Source organism: Malus domestica, chromosome 11 (assembly GCF_042453785.1).
Source record: "Malus domestica chromosome 11, GDT2T_hap1".
NCBI classification, from domain to species: domain Eukaryota; kingdom Viridiplantae; phylum Streptophyta; class Magnoliopsida; order Rosales; family Rosaceae; genus Malus; species Malus domestica.
The window spans coordinates 34,341,932-34,353,775 of record NC_091671.1 but is presented as its reverse complement, the minus strand read 5'-3'; the positions used below and the strand labels follow the sequence as shown (position 1 = coordinate 34,353,775).

General features: G+C 33.6%; 1 protein-coding gene across 3 annotated transcripts; it reads right to left on the bottom strand.

Annotated features, from left to right (window-relative positions):
* Positions 1-5,927: 5,927 nt before the first annotated feature.
* On the bottom strand, positions 5,928-11,159 carry LOC103430635 (proton pump-interactor 1). 3 transcript variants are annotated; one of them, XM_029089016.2, is made up of 8 exons: positions 10,863-11,159; positions 9,638-10,041; positions 8,768-8,956; positions 8,487-8,654; positions 8,160-8,354; positions 7,171-7,269; positions 6,576-7,076; positions 5,928-6,478 (listed from the first exon to the last, which is right to left on the bottom strand). In XM_029089016.2, exons 2-8 carry the CDS (start codon positions 10,001-10,003, stop codon positions 6,167-6,169), a joined length of 1,830 nt encoding a protein of 609 aa, XP_028944849.1. In that variant the 5' UTR covers positions 10,004-10,041; positions 10,863-11,159; the 3' UTR covers positions 5,928-6,166. The 3 variants fall into 3 exon arrangements, with proteins under 3 accessions (XP_028944849.1, XP_008367008.2, XP_070663509.1); XM_008368786.3 differs by having other exon boundaries at positions 10,715-11,119; XM_070807408.1 differs by lacking the exon at positions 10,863-11,159 and adding an exon at positions 10,117-10,188.
* Positions 11,160-11,844: the final 685 nt, after the last annotated feature.

Genomic DNA, 11,844 nt, shown 5'->3' with positions numbered 1-11,844 from the left:
TAATGCCTCTTTTGAAAAATGTTATGTTAGGGTTCATAAATAAAAAACCTTGCAAACTTTTCAAAAAGTTTAATCCTAAAATAAATGGATATGATCCTATTGGTGAAACAAATGTTAATGGTAAATTAAATTGTTGTTTTTCTACTTTAATAAACTCATTATTTATACAATGTGTTAAGTAAACTGGTCTCTCATCAAATTGTGTAATTCTTATTGGTTTTGCTAAGTTTTGTCTATATTTTTCTGGTACTAACTCATCTCTTATGACACTCTTTGTACTCCCTGTATCTATCATAACTATGGTTTGTATCTTATGTTCTTTTGCCAATTCTATTTCGCAATTTATAGTGATTAAAGAACTATTTTTTTGTTTTTCTATACTATGAACAATATTTCCTAATATTTCTGATTCTGCTGAATTAACTTCTAATAACCTATTACTATAACATTTTTCACATAATATTGAGTATGTATTGTAGTATTTATTTGCAACTAATTTATTACACTTATGACATTTTTCTGGCCAACCTAAATTAATGTATTTATATTCTTCTTCATGCTGTTCTTCTATGAATGCACATATATACTCTTCTAGATCACTATCTATGCTACTTGAATCTTCCGAGTCTGAATCTATCATGTTAATACTCTCTATACTATAAATACTCTCATTATCACTTAACTGTATATTGACTGGATATCCTCATCTTCTTCTAGCTTAAACAACTCCATCAAATGTACTTTTTCTTTCGACTGTTTACCTATTTAGACATTTAGGTCTAATATGTCCAGTTTCTCCACATGAATAACATTTACAACTACTCTTATCTTTTGGTGCTTTATATTTCCTAATCCAAGGTCTATCACTTCTTTTTCTAAATTGTTTTGGAATATATTTTATTTTCCTATATGTTCTTGAAGGTCTTATACTGAAATTCTTATGTTGTTTGTAGGGTTTATATGACTTATATTTCTTTTTGTATATTTTCTTATGCTTATTTTTCTTATGGCAACCATACTGTTGTGGTAAATCTATATTTTTACAACTCATGTAAAATTGTTTCCTAATTTGTCTCTTAGCCTTTATTTGACTACACTCTTGTCTAGGTATATCATATACATGTTGAATTCTAGGTCCTATAACAATATCATTTTTCTTCGAATGCTTTTGCCATTCATTCCAAATCTTTTCACCTATTGGTCCTTTTATTTTTGTCATATAAGTATCTAATAAATTAATATCACTAATTCTACCTGTTCTTCCTAAATATTTAAAGAAATCTGTTGTATACTCAGCTATATACTGTAAATCGCAAATTTGTAATTGTTCTAAATTTCTAATTGCTCTTATTTGTTCTTGTTCACTTCTGCCATCTAACCTATTATGATCTAAAAACTCTTGTTTAATCAAAGTAACAAAACCATCAATATTGAAATGTGTTTTAGCTGCCTGATGCTGTTCTGGATTTTGGACTTTCCATGATTGGAAATAATCAAAAACTAAACCATCCAAAGTATGTTCAAAGTAATCTAACATGTTTTGTGAATTACTAAAATCTAACATTAATTCTGCATGTACGCAGCCTTTTTCCCAACTCTCAATCGTTTTTTCCCAATCTTGTGGATCTACATTATCTAAATTTAATATATTACCAGCTATATTAATTTGTTCTAACCCTCTCAAATATGGAATCCTATTTTTTCTAGGTTTTATCATACTTTCTTCCATATAGCCTACTTTTGCTTTTTCATTATATTGTTCATTTGTTGGTCTCAAAAATTGTTGATCGGTTCTGCTTGCGTGTCCTGGATTTTCTATTCCCGATGTACTACTTTCTTCTGCTAGATTACATTCTGCTTTCAATTCTAATAAATTATTATATTCTTTTGATCCTAAAATGTGTTCTACTCCTATTTCTAAGATTAAAATTTTCATTTCTTCGTCTGAAATTTTATGTAGTCCTAAATCATATGTCTTATATTTTTTCAAATATTGTTCTTCATCTAAATGATTAATATCTTCTATAAGTTTGTCTACAATATGATCAAAATTTTGTTCAACTAAATTAATATCTAAATTATCAAAAGCCATATGTATACTCTCATTTTCAATTTCACTCTCATCTTCTTCTATTTTTTCTAGTTGCTTATAATTACTAAACCTAATTGTTGCTTGACCTGTATTAGTTTCATATATTTGTACTTTATCTGGTTGTCTATTTGATGCTACTTGTAAATTAGGCAATGTCCACTGAGTTCCTTCTAAAAAGCTATTATCTACGGGTTTTGCTTCTATCATATTTACATGTTTACTGCCAAATGTTTGAACTAAAATTTGAAATTCTAAATTAAACTTATGATTATATCTATCAGACACTTTGCCTATATACATTAAGCTAATACACAAATTTTTATACTCTCCTTTCATATTATAATTTTTTGTTCTTATGCTCACTTTAATATATTTACTAAATTCATTAATCGTCATAACATAATTTGGAATACAACCTATGACTGCTAAATTTGAACTTAAGTCTACTTCAGCTGTTGCTATTGCTACTTGTTGGTGATTATCCCATCTATCATCATATATGTATACTAAAGCTTTTGTACCTACTTGTGTTCTGGTTAATACTGCTATTCCAATTAATATTGTTCCTATATGAATCTGACTAAAATGTGATTTTCTCAAATGAGTAACTGCTTCTTTACTAATTAGATTAAGTGTGACTTCTTTATCAATACATCTAACTTCATGTTGACTGATGCTGCTTATAATTCTACTTCTGTTTTCAAATAAACCTAATTGATACAAGTTATATTTATTTTTCTGTGTTCTCTCAAAACCTCTTCGAATAAATTCTTGTGCTTCTTCTTCATTTGGATAAATATCTTCCGTTCTAACTACTTCTTTTCCTTTTTCCTAAAGAGTTCCATTTTCTATTATCAAAAGGATTTAGTTTAGGTCTTCTATTATTATTTGCACTCAAAGTTAAATTTTCTAATTTATCTAGCAAGGATGGGGGAAGTGATGAAGATGCGTTATGTAACACTTGGTTTATTTCTGCTATTTGTTCTTCAACTTGATCTAATTTTTCAGCTAAACTTAAAACGAATTGGATAATCAAATTATTTTGCCTAATGGGAATATTACTACTGGATACTTGTGTTGAAAAATCTGTTAATCCTACTGGTTCTTTATCTAATTTACTAATTTCTTTCAAAGCTTGAATATATTTTCTGCTAGTTCTAGAATCTGTCATTAAACTAATAATTTATCTATTTTATTATGCAACTTATCTACTTGTTCTCTCAACTCCTTTTGTACGAATTGAATTTTTTGAACTTCTAATTTTAGTTGTTCAACTATTTCTAATGACCTAAGTTCTACTTGCTTTGGCTTACTATCTATGAGGTCAACAAGCTCTTTTATCTCTCTTTTGCCAGGAAACCTTTGAATATTTTTATTATTATCTTCTAACTGAGATGCAATATAGTCTAAATTTTGTCTGATTATCTTTATGGAATTTTTCTGAAAATGTTCTAACAACTGGTTTAACAAATGATTATGCTTATTATTTTCTAATTTTATATTTTCTGCTTGACTAATAATAAGATCTACAATACTATTGGCTTGCGGATTTTCTTCACTGTGCAAAATATGATTATGCTTTCTTGATGGAAAATAACAAACTAAACTATTTTGGTCTAAAGTTATTTTTCTTTTTTGAGGTTCATTAATTTCTAAATTAAGATAATCTATCATAAACTACAGTCTACCCTTCTCTAGAGTTACAGCTAACTGATTTCTTAAAAACTCTCTTTCTTCTCTCAAGGTCTCTAAAGCTTGATCTGTTGTTCTTTTTGCTTCTAAAACTTTATGCTGCACTTCTGTGTTATTATATTTACGAATAAATGAAGGATGTTCAAGATAGCCAAGATAAAACTTTTGCCTCTTCAAAGTACTGATAATTCTTTTGGATATATATGTTAATCTTCTCTTTATGCTAGTTATAGTTGGATGTCTGGAACAATAAATACCTGGTAATTGTGGTTGATAGGGTCTATAGGGACAATAATATATGTTGTTCATACACAATAAGCAAATATGATATCAGTTGTATCAATGATTTCTATCCTCAAGGTACTTTACTATTATGCTTATATTATTAAAATGCTAAACTTGGCTCTGATACCAAATTCGAAACGCATGCTCGGTTAAATAGTCGGATAACCATTATAACAACTAGACATAGAACCTTACACATGGAACTCGACATGTTTCAGCATGACAGCCACTCACAGTACAAGTATAAGGCCTTAATGGCTGAACTCAGAGGTACGAAGAACTCAGATGTACCCTGGTTAATGTCCAGTTATTTGTATGGCAAAACATTCAACTATAACAGAGTACTCGAACAAAGTATGATCGTCAGTTTAGCAGGTTAATAATATAACCACAATAGTGTTTCCCTGTTTTGGACTAGAAGTCTAATTAAACAAACACACTAAATAAGGAAAAGAAAACTTACTTAAGACTTGGAGATTACTTGAATATGTACACTTGAACTTTTATTGATATATGGAATGTTTACAGAGATAGTTGTTTACAAGAAAGTGATTACAAAGAAGTGTTTACAAAGATGCTATGAAGGCTACGAATCCTTGAGTGTATGAAGTGAGTATGGTGTTTTCAAATGTTGAGAGAGGTGTGTGGTATTCAGGTGTCTTCTGTATGAGAGGAAAGGCTCTCTTATATACAAAATCTAATTCTTCAAAGACAAAAAATTATTTCATCTATTTACAATTTTTTTAATAGTGACAGCACACTATTTCTGAAAGCTGTCAGCACTGTTTCTGAAAGCTGGCTGAAAGACATGTGAACCCATGTTGTCTTGGTTGCTGTAATGTTTGCCACCTTAGCTTTTGCATGCAAATATTTTCTGAAAATGTCAGCCCCACCATGTGAACTTTACTAAAAGCTTGGCCAATTTTGTACATATGTGTGAAGGGTAGCCTTGGTATTTATGAAAACTTTTGTCCTTATGATTAAAATGAAACTTTTCAGGGGCTTTTGGTTAGTTTTCCATTTTTTTTAACTTGGATATTGCTTCCAGTAGCATGGCTGCCTATACTATATATATAGGAGGAACACGGATCCCCACATCTCAGCCGTACATCGTCAATCGTGCGGTCATAAATCATTTTAATTTTATTATTTTAAATTAAACACAAATAGTACTTGACAAAAACTGATCACACAATATACGATGAACGGCTGAGATGTGGGGATCCCTACATAAGGGATCCGGAGGGGATCCGTGTTCATATGGGAGCAACCAAATGTATGCAGCTTGGACGGCATGAAAGAAACCAAAAAAAGAAGACCTAAAGAGTTGGTCGTGAAAACAAGACTAAAAAGTTGTTTTGTGACTGATATTCCTTCTTAAGCACCAAACGACCATAAAAGTTAACATCGCATTGCGAACCGCCAAACTGAGAAAATTGGCAAACCACCAAGACCGCACATTGATTTTCCAACCCCTTAATGCGTCAATGAGAAACTTGCCGTCGAGTACAATTCAACGCATCACGACGTAGTGCTCTGTCCACATTGATTTTGGAGTGTCCCGTCCCCCACGATGGAGGCCGGGTCTACGTCGCTCATTGACCCCAACAGGAACTCCTCAAGCAGACATCTCGGTCGCTTGATTCACCATCTCCAGCTTATTTAGTGGAGCTTCTCCCGAGTCGAGGCATAAAATTCCACGCAATCGTATAAAAGCATTCAAGGATGGTTATTAAACAAAAAAAAGATTTCCCATTAGGGTTCTAAACAGAGGAATGCAAAAGGGAAAACAGGGAGTGTTCAAACTCTTTTGCTTGAAAAATAACAGAATCAGGATATCCATGAAAAGGGGACAAAGTTCAAAATTTGAAATCACATAAAGAAAACCGAATGTGTGTTTCTTCTTCTCCATTGAAAGATAGTTTGGACTACCACAAACATTATGAGTTTTGAGTCCATCCCGAAAAAGGATATGTAAAGAACAGAAATAACTTAATTTAACTAAACAGACAGACCTAGTTGTTATCCCACGCCTATCAAGCAGAAAACTGTAGTTCTCAAACCTTCTCTACCTCAATCGGTTCCAGCTTACCTTCCTCAATGAAGATAGTAGTAACCCAGTACTAGAAACAACACAACTAACACAGCAGCAGGAGCAGCCCATAGCCAATAGTTTGTACTCGACTTCTTCCTCTTCAGGATGGCTTTTGGTAGTGCGTCTGAACCTCTTGCTCGACCTCTGTTCCTCAGACTGTTATCCTTTTGCGCCTTTGCCTTTGCCGGGACAGGAGCTTCAACCTTTTCAGTTACCTTTTCTGGTTCTGCAACCTCAGCAACTGGTTCTATCAGTTCCTCAGGATTGGTATCCGGGGCAGATGATGACTTCTTCTTTGCCTTCTTTTCACGCTCCTGAAGCAAGTCAAAATGGTAACTCATGTCAGTTTCTAATACCAACCAGATTAACATAGATAAAGTAATAACAAGAAATAAGTTGTTAGATAATTACCTTCAGCTTCTTCTCGGCTTCCTTTTGAGCTCTAATAGCTGCTTTAGCTGCATCTTTCTCTGCCTTCTTCTTCTTCCTCTCCAAGGCCAGCTTATTTTTTTCTATCTCCTCTTCTCTTTTCATCTCCTTCAACTTCGCCGGATCAATTTTCTTTTCTTTTAGGATCTCCTTTTCAGAAACAAATATTTCCTCGTCAGCCATATCAATATGCTCTGCAGCAGATTTAGGAGCAGTTGCTTTATTTTTGGCTTCTTTCTGAACCTTCTGTGCAGTCGAAGTATCTGGCAGAGCAGATCTGGTATCTTCCTTAACTTGTTTTGCATTAGATTTTGGTGCTGTCTCTACCACAGGTGCTTCCACAACCACCAATGGCTTCTCATCTGGGTTTCTTATACGTCCATCCCTACTCATTTGACGGCTGTCCAGAGATGGCAAAATTCTTTTCTCATAATCATCTCTAAAATCCTTGTTACTGTTCCAGAGGGACATAAATTTCTCGACCTAGAGAAAAAAATACTAATATTTAGAATGCAGATGTTATACATTATATGGAGGAGTTAAATTGCTATAAACAATGCATGGTCATATAACAAACCTCTTCATTAGAAAGTGCTTCAAGTGCTTTGACATTGTTGGTAGCAGCAAGATTTCTAGCTTTGGTCATGACCCCACGGCTATGGTAGAAGCCAGCATTCTGAAAATCATAACAATATAATTACAGGGCGATAATATCACGCAATGCAATCACTACATGCACCCCTTCATGTCAGAAGGATAACTGTTAATTTTGAGGGCATTCATTACAATAATTAGACGACAGCATACCACATCATCCCCCTAAAAATATATACTTACAATTTCATATTGCAAAGGTCTAAATATTGTAAAGGTCTAAATAAGAGGCTACATACCAACCCAAAAAACTCGACTCCTATAAAGCAAAAATAGATTACAACTGAACCAAATTTCACACATGTTTCCAAGTTCCAATATAATTCTTCACAACACGCCTTTCCATCCTTTTAAGTTCACTAGGTTTTTAAAAAGGAAAAAGGACTGATGGAAAAGTGTTGCCAAAAGTTAAGAAACGAAGTGAACAGTTGTTATAAGCAACCAATAAACAAACCAGATGAGAAGCAAGCAAAAACAGAAAGCTAAGGTAATCCTAACTATAATTACTTATATATACTCAACCTTGCACCAACTTCCCTGGTTTCCCAGCTAAAAAAAACATCTTTCAGCATAACGGACTGACAATGTTTGTTAATTTAAATTGCATCTAAAGAGAGAGATATGCTTTCATCCTTATTGTTAAAAATCAGATACAAACAGCACCTACAGCTATTCTGAAAACAATTTTTGGCACGGTAAATTTGACCCAATCATTCACATAGACAACTATGCCCACGTATTTTACAGTGAAAACACAAGGATCTGTGGCTTGCTAAATTGATTTAATTAAAATCACTCAACACTTGAGACTTTGAGCACCCGAATTTTGATAATTGAGACACAAGCATATATATATATATATATAGAGAGAGAGAGAGAGAGAGAGAGAGAGAGTAACTGAAAATGACCTACCGCCTGATCAGTCTGTAACCTAAGTTGACGAATATTTTCGAATGCTTTATCCCTCTTCTCAGTTACAATGTCCAGATCTTCCTGTAATGATGCAATTGCCTTGTCAATCACCTTCACTGCATCATCAAGGTGCTTAATTTTGGCCCTAACACCATCTTGCTCCTTTTTTACTTCCTTTAAGTCACCATCCATAAGCTACATCAACACAATTTTGCAAATGATTAGTACACATTATAAAATGATGCAATTCTGCAGCACAAAATTTTCAGGAATTCATTGAAACATAAAAGGCTCAAAAAGATGCAAGTAAAAACAGAATCCCCTTACTTTAACTTGGTCCTTGAGGGCTTCTTTAGGAAGCAGTTTAGCTAGCTCAGCTTCACGAGCAATAACTTGTCCCCTTGTGTTCTCAAGAGCCTTCATCTCTTTAAGTATTTTCTTTTCCTCGGACAATGGAATGCTCTCATGTTGCATATAATACTGCAACCCTTGGATCTGTTCCAACAGTATGTAATGGGTGAAAAAGCCAAGAAGTCATAGCAGCAGGAAAAGATAGGAAAAGAAAATGATGAATTTGAAGATGCACAGAGCTTGGAAAAGAAACATACACGACTGTTAAGCTCTTCCTCTGATGAACATAAACCACCACTGCGACTAGCAGTGTCTGCACTGCGTATCTCTCCAAGAGCCTGCCGCAGAGGCTGTAAATCCTTAAACTTCTCATCCACAATTGACCTAATTTGCCTGTTGTCATTCCTCAGAGCCTTAATCTTCTCAATCAATTCTGATCTTTCAGTCTGCACCGAAAAAATAAAAATAATAGAGAAATCAAAGGTCATTCTTCTAAAATTGAAAATAAACAACAGTCCATTGTACTATGTATTTCCTAATTTACCTTCTGAAATTCGATGATCTGTAGAAAATAGATACAGCAGAATTTTATAATACAATATTCAACAAGTATGATGCTCTTGAATCCATAAGATATTTTCATACTATATCTAACATGTAAAACTTTTGTATACTTCTTTAAAATCCAAAGGTAAATTTTTTACTATCGCTTATAATACAAATCAAATGTGGATATAACATCTTGCATTTAACAATAGGCCTGGTGTTGGGGGAGAAAGGGGAATCAGTTTCCACTAAGACACCAATAAAAATAATTAAAAAACTTGAAATAGATATGTGAGCTATACCCATCCCCTCCCGAGCCACATTGTCTCCAAAAGGATACTGCAGCCTAATATCTCCAATGTGACCGCATAAAAGAAAGTCTTCTCTGGTTCTTGCCAAATGACAATTTATGCAATCATGGATGTCTATGAGCATCTATTCTAGTTCTACGGTCATATATTGTAAACATTGCTACAACAAGGAGTCAACAATTTTAAACAAACAGATAAACAGTTACCCTACGTTTACAGCAACGCTCAAACAAATGGGATTTGCTAATAAGGTCAGAAGATTCTACTAACCCTTTTTGCTCGTAGTGCTTCAATGATGTCTTGACGAGCTTTGTTCCTCTCATTCACCTCTTTAGAAGCATGATCAATCCTCACTTTTATTTTTGGATCGTCGATTGTCCGGTGCCTAACAAAATAGAAAGAATGGATCTGCTTGGGAGCAGGCCACTCGTCAACTGCATCCTTGGGGAAGTTTGGAACCGAAACCTCATTGACTTCCTTTTTGTCTGATTCATCACCATGCGATCCAAACTGTATGGGCTCATTACCGCCCGGACCTTGATCCAATTTTCCATTTTCCTTGGCAGAATTCCCTCCTTCAGTGACAGCCCCCACTGGTCCTTGGATCACCTCAAATCCCACAACTTCAACACCCATGCTTTCAACAAAAGGACAGCCTTACAAAACCAAAATTCCTGATGTAGAAAGCAAGTATCATGTTATATTAAGAAAAATATCGAAAACCGATTCCAAATCTAGATTATTTTTACCAGGCTTCTAGTTAAAAAAACAGGGTTGACCAGCAAATGCTTCAAGAAATCACATTTTAGTCAATCATACGAATACCTATATCAAAAAATAAAATTAAAACAAAGGGAAGACAATCTAAAAGTTACAGATTTAAAAGCACATTTCCATTCAGATCGTCAAAACAAACAAATCTAAAAAAAATATGGAATAAAAACCCAGCTGATATATGCAGCGCATGCCAATCTAAAATCCTTCACAGATCATTCAAACACCAAAACAAGACAAACCCAGATCATACAATTAAATATACAAAATTACCCAACCGTCAAAATCACAAGATCAACACATAATTACAGCCATTAGACGTATTCAATTTTCAATTTCCCCCAAAAAAAAACGCATCGAATTACAGAATCAATTCATTCAAAAAAAAAAGATCGGGACTTTACATCGAACAAGCAACAAAATCCAATTAAATCAACCCAACACACACGATCCAAACACAATTCCTTCACCCAGAACAACCGAGACCAATTGGATCAAACCCACGAACCAAAATTAACCCAGAAACAAAAATTGCAAAAAAAAAAAAGAAAAAAAAACCGGAGAGATTCTTACCAATACCAGGAACAGAAAAAATGTAAGCAGTAAGAGAGAGAGAGGGAGAGAAAGAATATCCTTTCGGTAAAGAAAAAGGGCCCCCAAATCCAAGTACAGAAAAAAACCCAGAAAATGGAAAAAAAGGATACGGTCAAGATCTCCTTACCCTTTTATTATTTCCCCTCCTTCCTTCCTTCCTTCCTTCCTTCCTTCCCTCCTTGAAAGTCTTTCTCTTTCTAAATCCTATTTCCAAGAGAGAAGTGAAAGAGAAAGAGGTGAGAGAGAGTGAGTGGTGGTTATTTGTAGGAGCAGGTGTTTATTTGTAGAGAGAGAAAGACAGACATCTCCGGTGAGGCAAAGAGGGTTTGGGGTTTGCTTTGTTTTAACTTCTACATTTTTTGTTGGACTAAACAGGGAAGCGTTTTATTTCCAGTCCCTCCAGTTTACAAATATAATTAAAATTGGGCCCTTAAATCTTTTGGGCTTTCCGGTTTTTTGCCTATAATAATAAAGTGAGTTTTGTTATGATATGATATTAATTACTGTTTATGTGTGGTTGTGTAAATTAATGGTAGATAAGATAGGCCGCAACAACAATTTTTTTTTTCCATTAGAGCAATAAAATTAGTAAGTTAAATAATTTTTTAAATTTATCGCTTTCTATAGATGCAAGTTAAAAATTAATTTTGTGTATGAATTTTGTTAAGAATACTATGGTATTACAACCCCTAAATACATTATCAGGATATGGCCAATTTTTTATACGATCCGTTAACCTGACACAAAATCACATGACATGGCCCAATAAGACAATGGTATGACACAAAAAATGACACAAACACAAGAAACACGATTCATTTGAGAGGCCTAATTTATCGTAAAAGAATATCAAAATAACTTTTTAATAGCATAAAAAATTAATAAACAAAAAAAAGTATGAACATACGGAAGTACCAAACATAGGGATGAGGATCCTGTCTAGATCATTTTTGTGATGATCCTTGTGCTGCTTTCGTTAAATATTATTGTATTTAATTTTAAATAACTGATGAATAGATAAAATGAACTACATCGTAAAATTCTCATAAAGAGAATTCGTATAAAATGAACTACTTCGTAAAATTCTCATAAAGAGAATTCGTATAAAA

Excerpts from the sequence above, each read along its gene's own strand:
- LOC103430635 (XM_029089016.2), bottom strand. The coding sequence starts at position 10,003 with ATGGGTGTTGAAGTTGTGGGATTTGAGGTGATCCAAGGACCAGTGGGG. Across the intron at positions 8,655-8,767 it reads AGGAAGAGCTTAACAGTCGT|ATCCAAGGGTTGCAGTATTA; the intron begins GTATGTTTCTTT and ends CTGTTGGAACAG. Across the intron at positions 7,077-7,170 it reads AAGCACTTTCTAATGAAGAG|GTCGAGAAATTTATGTCCCT; the intron begins GTTTGTTATATG and ends TTTTTTCTCTAG.